The following is a 7,260-nucleotide window of genomic DNA, read 5'->3' as shown; positions in this document are numbered from 1 at the left end:
GTGTCTGCATCACTGCCCGGAGGTGGCGGGCATTGAGAAGGGAAAGCAGGCTGGCTGCTTCCTGACTGTGTCCCCTGAACCTCCTGTGTCTCAGGAGTAGGGCGCCCAAAAGGTCTGTTTGGGGCCAGACTTCCCAGGGTCACATTGCAGTGTTTTCTCCGGGCTGTGGCTTTCCCCTCTTCTGTGAGCTGGGGCTAACAGTCCCCTCCCCACAGGGAGTGAGGGGTAGGTGGCTTAATGTGTGTACAGGGTCAGCCCACCGTAAGGTTGATGATGGTGACGAAGATGATGGTAGGATGGTGATGATGGGGGTGATGATGGTGATGATGGAAGTGAAGATGGTTATGATAATGGAGAAGATGATGGTGATGATGGTAAAGATGATGGAGATGATGGCGGTGGTGATGATGGTGAGGGTGGTGGTGATGGTGGTATTGGTGGTGGTGATGATGGTGAGGGTGATGATGGTGGTGTTGGTGTTGGTGATGGTGGTGATGGTGGTGGTATGATGATGGAGATGGTGGTGAGGGTGATGATGGTGATGATGGCGATATGGTGATGATGGTGAGGGTGATGGTGATGGTGATGGTGATGATGGTGATGGCGGTGGTAGATCATGGTGGTGATGATGCAGATGGTGGTGGTGGTGGTGGTAGTGGTGGTGACGATGGAGATGGTGGTGATGATGGAGATGGTGGTGGTGGTGGTGGTGGTGGTGGTGGTGGTGACGATGGTGGTGGTGGTGATGATGGTGGTGGTGACGGTGGTGGTGGTGATGATGGAGATGGTGGTGATGGTGGTGGTGGTGATGATGGTGGTGGTGGTGGTGGTGGTGGTGGTGGTGGTGACGATGGTGGTGGTGGTGATGATGGAGATGGTGGTGATGGTGGTGGTGGTGATGATGGAGATGGTGGTGGTGGTGGTGGTGATGATGGTGGTGGTGGTGGTGGTGGTGACGATGGTGGTGGTGGTGATGATGGAGATGGTGGTGATGGTGGTGGTGGTGATGATGGAGATGGTGGTGATGGTGGTGGTGGTGATGGTGGTGGTGGTGGTGGTGGTGGTGGTGACGATGGTGGTGGTGGTGATGATGGAGATGGTGGTGATGGTGGTGGTGGTGATGATGGAGATGGTGGTGGTGGTGGTGATGATGGTGGTGGTGGTGATGATGGAGATGGTGGTGATGGTGGTGGTGGTGATGATGGAGATGGTGGTGATGGTGGTGGTGGTGGTGGTGGTGATGATGGAGATGGTGGTGAGGGTGGTGGTGGTGATGGTGGTGGTGGTGGTGGTGGTGATGATGGAGATGGTGGTGATGGTGGTGGTGGTGATGATGGAGATGGTGGTGATGGTGGTGGTGGTGGTGGTGGTGATGATGGAGATGGTGGTGAGGGTGATGATGGTGATGATGGAGATGGTGGTGGTGGTGATGGTGGTGGTGATGGTGGTGATGGTGGTGATGGTGGTGGTGGTGATGATGGAGATGGTGGTGATGGTGGTGGTGGTGGTGGTGATGGTGGTGGTGGTGATGATGGTGGTGATGGTGGTGGTGGTGGTGGTGGTGATGATGGAGATGGTGGTGATGGCGGTAGTGGTGGTGGTGATGGTGGTGGTGGTGATGATGGAGATGATGGTGATGGTGGTGATGGTGGTGGTGATGATGGAGATGGTGGTGAGGGTGATGATGGTGAGGGTGGTGAGGGTGATGGTGGTGGTGGTGATGATGGTGGTGGTGGTGGTGATGGTGAGGGTGGTGGTGATGGTGGTAGTGGTGGTGGTGATGATGGTGGTGTTGGTGTTGGTGATGGTGGTGATGGTGGTGGTATGATGATGGAGATGGTGGTAAGGGTGATGATGGTGATGATGGCGATATGGTGATGATGGTGAGGGTGATGGTGGTGATGATGGTGATGATGGAGATGGTGGTGATGGTGGTGGTGATGGTGGTGGTGATGATGGTGAGGGTGATGATGGTGGTGTTGGTGTTGGTGATGGTGGTGGTGATGGTGGTGGTGATGGTGGTGGTGATGGTGGTGGTGGTGGTGATGGTGGTGGTATGATGATGGAGATGGTGGTGAGGGTGATGATGGTGATGATGGTGGTGTGATGATGGAGATGGTGGTGGTGGTGGTGGTGATGATGGAGATGGTGGTGATGGTGGTGGTGGTGATGATGGAGATGGTGGTGATGGTGGTGGTGGTGGTGGTGGTGATGATGGAGATGGTGGTGAGGGTGGTGGTGGTGATGGTGGTGGTGGTGGTGGTGGTGATGATGGAGATGGTGGTGATGGTGGTGGTGGTGGTGGTGGTGATGATGGAGATGGTGGTGAGGGTGGTGGTGGTGATGGTGGTGGTGGTGGTGGTGGTGATGATGCAGATGGTGGTGGTGGTGGTGGTAGTGGTGGTGACGATGGAGATGGTGGTGATGATGGAGATGGTGGTGGTGGTGGTGGTGGTGGTGGTGGTGGTGGTGACGATGGTGGTGGTGGTGATGATGGTGGTGGTGACGGTGGTGGTGGTGATGATGGAGATGGTGGTGATGGTGGTGGTGGTGATGATGGTGGTGGTGGTGGTGGTGGTGGTGGTGGTGGTGACGATGGTGGTGGTGGTGATGATGGAGATGGTGGTGATGGTGGTGGTGGTGATGATGGAGATGGTGGTGGTGGTGGTGGTGATGATGGTGGTGGTGGTGGTGGTGGTGGACGATGGTGGTGGTGGTGATGATGGAGATGGTGGTGATGGTGGTGGTGGTGATGATGGAGATGGTGGTGATGGTGGTGGTGGTGGTGGTGGTGATGATGGAGATGGTGGTGAGGGTGGTGGTGGTGATGGTGGTGGTGGTGGTGGTGGTGATGATGGAGATGGTGGTGATGGTGGTGGTGGTGATGATGGAGATGGTGGTGATGGTGGTGGTGGTGATGATGGAGATGGTGGTGAGGGTGATGATGGTGAGGGTGGTGAGGGTGATGATGGTGAGGGTGATGGTGGTGGTGGTGATGATGGTGGTGGTGGTGATGATGGTGAGGGTGATTGATGGTGAGGGTGATGATGGTGATGGTGGTGGTGGTGGTGGTGATGATGGTGGTGGTGGTGATGATGGTGAGGGTGATGATGGTGAGGGTGATGATGGTGATGGTGGTGGTGGTGGTGGTGATGATGGTGGTGGTGATGATGGAGATGGTGGTGATGGCGGTAGTGGTGGTGGTGATGGTGGTGGTGGTGATGATGGAGATGGTGGTGATGGTGGTGGTGGTGGTGGTGGTGATGATGGAGATGGTGGTGAGGGTGATGATGGTGAGGGTGGTGAGGGTGATGATGGTGAGGGTGATGGTGGTGGTGGTGATGATGGTGGTGGTGGTGGTGATGGTGAGGGTGGTGGTGATGGTGGTAGTGGTGGTGGTGATGATGGTGGTGTTGGTGTTGGTGATGGTGGTGATGGTGGTGGTATGATGATGGAGATGGTGGTAAGGGTGATGATGGTGATGATGGCGATATGGTGATGATGGTGAGGGTGATGGTGGTGATGATGGTGATGATGGAGATGGTGGTGATGGTGGTGGTGATGGTGGTGGTGATGATGGTGAGGGTGATGATGGTGGTGTTGGTGTTGGTGATGGTGGTGGTGATGGTGGTGGTGATGGTGGTGGTGATGGTGGTGGTGGTGGTGATGGTGGTGGTATGATGATGGAGATGGTGGTGAGGGTGATGATGGTGATGATGGTGGTGTGATGATGGAGATGGTGGTGGTGGTGGTGGTGGTGATGATGGAGATGGTGGTGATGGTGGTGGTGATGATGGTGGTGGTGGTGATGATGCAGATGGTGGTGGTGGTGGTGGTGGTGATGATGGAGATGGTGGTGAGGGTGATGATGGTGATGATGGAGATGGTGGTGGTGGTGATGATGGAGATGGTGGTGATGATGGTGGTGGTGGTGGTGGTGGTGATGGTGGTGGTGGTGGTGATGGTGGTGGTGGTGATGATGCAGATGGTGGTGAGGGTGATGATGGTGGTGGTGGTGGTGGTGGTGATGATGCAGATGGTGGTGATGGCGGTAGTGGTGGTGGTGGTGGTGATGATGGTGATGATGCAGATGGTGGTGGTGGTGATGATGGAGATGGGTGGTGGTGGTGGTGGTGGTGATGGTGGTGGTGGTGGTGGTGGTGGTGGTGATGGCGGTAGTGGTGGTGATGATGGAGATGGTGGTGGTGGTGGTGATGGCGGTAGTGGTGGAGATGGTGGTGGTGGTGGTGGTGATGGTGGTGGTGATGGCGGTAGTGGTGGTGATGATGGAGATGGTGGTGGTGGTGGTGATGGCGGTAGTGGTGGAGATGGTGGTGGTGGTGGTGGTGATGGTGGTGGTGATGGCGGTAGTGGTGGTGATGATGGAGATGGTGGTGGTGGTGGTGATGGCGGTAGTGGTGGAGATGGTGGTGGTGGTGGTGGTGATGGTGGTGGTGATGGCGGTAGTGGTGGTGATGATGGAGATGGTGGTGGTGGTGGTGATGGCGGTAGTGGTGGAGATGGTGGTGGTGATGGTGGTGATGGTGGTGGTGATGGTGGTGATGGTGGTGATGGTGGTGGTGGTGGTGGTGGTGGTGATGGTGGTGATGATGGAGATGGTGGTGATGATGGAGATGGTGGTGGTGGTGGTGGCAGGCCTCACCTTCTTGGCCGCGCCCTGTCCTGGAACTGTTGCTGGCTCTCAGGGCGCAGCCTGCGGCGGTCAGACCTCCATCTGCAGAGCTGGTTCTGGCCCTGTCCCTTCCAGCCACCTGACTGGGTGTGGAATACGTGTGGGACTGTGACATAATATCCACTTTCCCTCCTCAGAGTCGTTTTTCTGTAATTCAAAAATAAACTTGTATAAAGGGATATACTGGTGCGCCAGGTTCAAAACCAAACGACGTGTGCCGGCGCAAACCCTGACGTGACCTGAGGCTCCTCTTGAGCTACCAGAGGACTTGCGCAGCCCTTCCTTGCTCCAGGGCGCTTGAAGCGCTTTCCGGGTCACCTGCATGTCCAGGTGTGTGTCCTTTGCAGGGAGCTAAGGACCCTGCGCTCGTTTTGGGGTGGGGGTGGGAATCTCTTCCACTTAGTCCCAGGGGAAGAGGCTGACAGTTGGGGCAGAACTCTTGCCTTTTGGTATTTTCACAACATGTGGGATGCACTGAGCACCGCGGTCTCAGGGAAGGACGAAGCCAAGGAGGCGGAGGAGGGGACGGCAGGTGCCAGCAAGGCGTGGGACCCAGGAGGCCCTCGGTGGGGCCAGTTCTGCTGTGGTTCTGGTACCTGCGGCCTTCGTTTGCTCGGCTCAGCCGGGGCCGGGGTCCCCCAGGCCAGACCTTCCCCCTCCCTCAGCTCCGGGGGACTGCGGAGGCATCCTGTGGTGAGGAGTGTGGCCTCGTCGCAGCCCCACGCCGGGAGCCCTCATGCCAGCTGCCCTTCAGAGGAGGAGAAGCCCTCGGGGCGGGGTGGGGGCTCAGGGTGGGCTCCGCGGGCTCAGCCAGCTTTGGGAACATTCTGGCATCAGGAAGAACCGGGCAGCAGAACCGCAGGAAGAGCCAGTTGTGTTTCCGCCCGAAAGCCACGTCCTAAACCTCCAGCCCGGGCACCGTGTGCGAGAGGGCGTGTCCAGATGGTCGGCGCGTTTACCCTCGGACGCCTCGTTTTTAGGTTGTGAGTGAGGAGTCGTGCCCGTATTTTCATGTGGATTCAGAAAAATCTAGTCTCCGAATTTTAGACAATCCTTCTAAATGGAGTGAGGCGCTTTAGAATGCCAGACACTTAAAGTGCCAAGTGTCTTAAAGTGGCTCGGTTTTGGGAATTACGTGGGTCTTAATTTTGTGCAAACTAGCTGAATTGCCTGCTTACCATCGACAGAATGACAGCAGTACACAAGCCTGCAGGCGCCTGTCGACGCAGCTGCATAGCTCTGCAAGGAGCCGCGGCTCTGCCGCCCGCCAGTCCTTTACTCTAAAGGAGCGACGGCCTCGCCCTGAGACGGACGTGGGACGCCTTTCTCAGTTGGCCCGAGGGCAGATTCTGGCCATTAAAAGCCCCTCCAGGAGGGACGGCAAGCGGAGTCCGTGGTGGCCTGCATTTTGGCCCACAGTGCTCCTGGCTGCGCCATGCCGCCCCCCGCCAGCGTGCCAACCCCAGCAGGCTCCGCCGATAGCCCGCGGGGGGCACGGCCCCGGGGAGCCCCTGCTCGGGGCGTGTGCTGTGCACCTGCGCAGCTGGCTGCTGGCCTCCTGACCCAGCCCGGGCCAGGGAGTCCAGAGGAGAGCGGGCGCTGGCCTTTAGCAGGGACGGGCCTCCGCTGCTCTGCTGGGGTGGGCAGGGGGTGCGGCGAGGCCGGCGGGAGGGGGCAGGGGACGACCGCGGGCCACCCTCGGCCTCTTTTAGGGCCACTTCCTGCGGCGGTGAGGGGCGCTGTCGGCCCGGAGCGAGCCGTGTGGAGACACCTTCCCCGGAGAATTCTAGATTTCAGTCACACTCTCTAAATTTTCATTAAGAGCCTTCACCTGGAGCACGTGATGGATTCGATTTTTATGGCTGGAAAGAAGCCAGAGAAAATCAGATACCGCAGTGAGCAGCCCCGCCCCTCGCCCCTCTGCTTTCTGAACCCTGTACCCTTCCCTCCCTGCAAGGAAGCAGCTGAGAAGCTTTCTTCATTAAAAACAAGGAAGCACCTTGATTCTGTGCAGACGCTGCTCTTAATTCATGCGGTGTCACTCCCGCTCCCACTTGGAGTTTGGGACTGGCTCACGTGTGGAACTCAGGTTTTTTGCGTGAGTGTTTCTTTTTCCCAGGAAAGCTTGTTGGAATTTTATGGTTTCCGGCTGGTAAAATGTTTTGCTGCACCAAAGAAGTCGATCAGCTCGCGTGTGTCTTCCCTCCCCTGTGGCTCCCTCTTCTCGTGGGCGCGGACCTGCCGGCCGGGTGGCTCAGGAGAGCCAGGCCCATGGGGCCGCTGCACCCAGCTCTGTTCACGGAGCGGAGTTTAAGAGCAGATGTGATTTCTTACCACGTGGACGTGCGAGAGGCAACAGCGCTCTGCTCAAGCGGGGGCCGGGGTCCTGGGAGACAGTGGGCGCGACTGCCACGGCAGGCCCTGGCGTCGGCGCCCTCGCAGCCACGCCTGTTGGCGTGCTGGAACTGGGGTCGTGTTCTTGAAATTCAATTTATTCAGCAGAGACCTCGGACAAATTTCAGACAAGCCCTGCCCGCGCATCACGCGGCATCGTGAGCTGATAGTGC

The 7,260-nt window shown here is 57.7% G+C and overlaps 1 protein-coding gene across 1 annotated transcript; it reads right to left on the bottom strand.

Annotated features, from left to right (window-relative positions):
• Nucleotides 1-614: 614 nt before the first annotated feature.
• On the bottom strand, nucleotides 615-5,017 carry LOC139437483 (uncharacterized). The gene is given in 6 exon segments (XM_071211496.1): nucleotides 615-1,822; nucleotides 1,872-2,054; nucleotides 2,110-2,719; nucleotides 2,721-3,016; nucleotides 4,119-4,658; nucleotides 4,954-5,017. Coding segments are annotated over 6 exon segments (2,901 nt in total).
• Nucleotides 5,018-7,260: the final 2,243 nt, after the last annotated feature.

This window comes from Dasypus novemcinctus, chromosome 23, assembly GCF_030445035.2.
Source record: "Dasypus novemcinctus isolate mDasNov1 chromosome 23, mDasNov1.1.hap2, whole genome shotgun sequence".
Taxonomy (NCBI): Eukaryota; Metazoa; Chordata; class Mammalia; order Cingulata; family Dasypodidae; genus Dasypus; species Dasypus novemcinctus.
The sequence above is the reverse complement of the archived record's forward strand: the minus strand, read 5'-3'. Positions and strand labels throughout refer to the sequence as shown.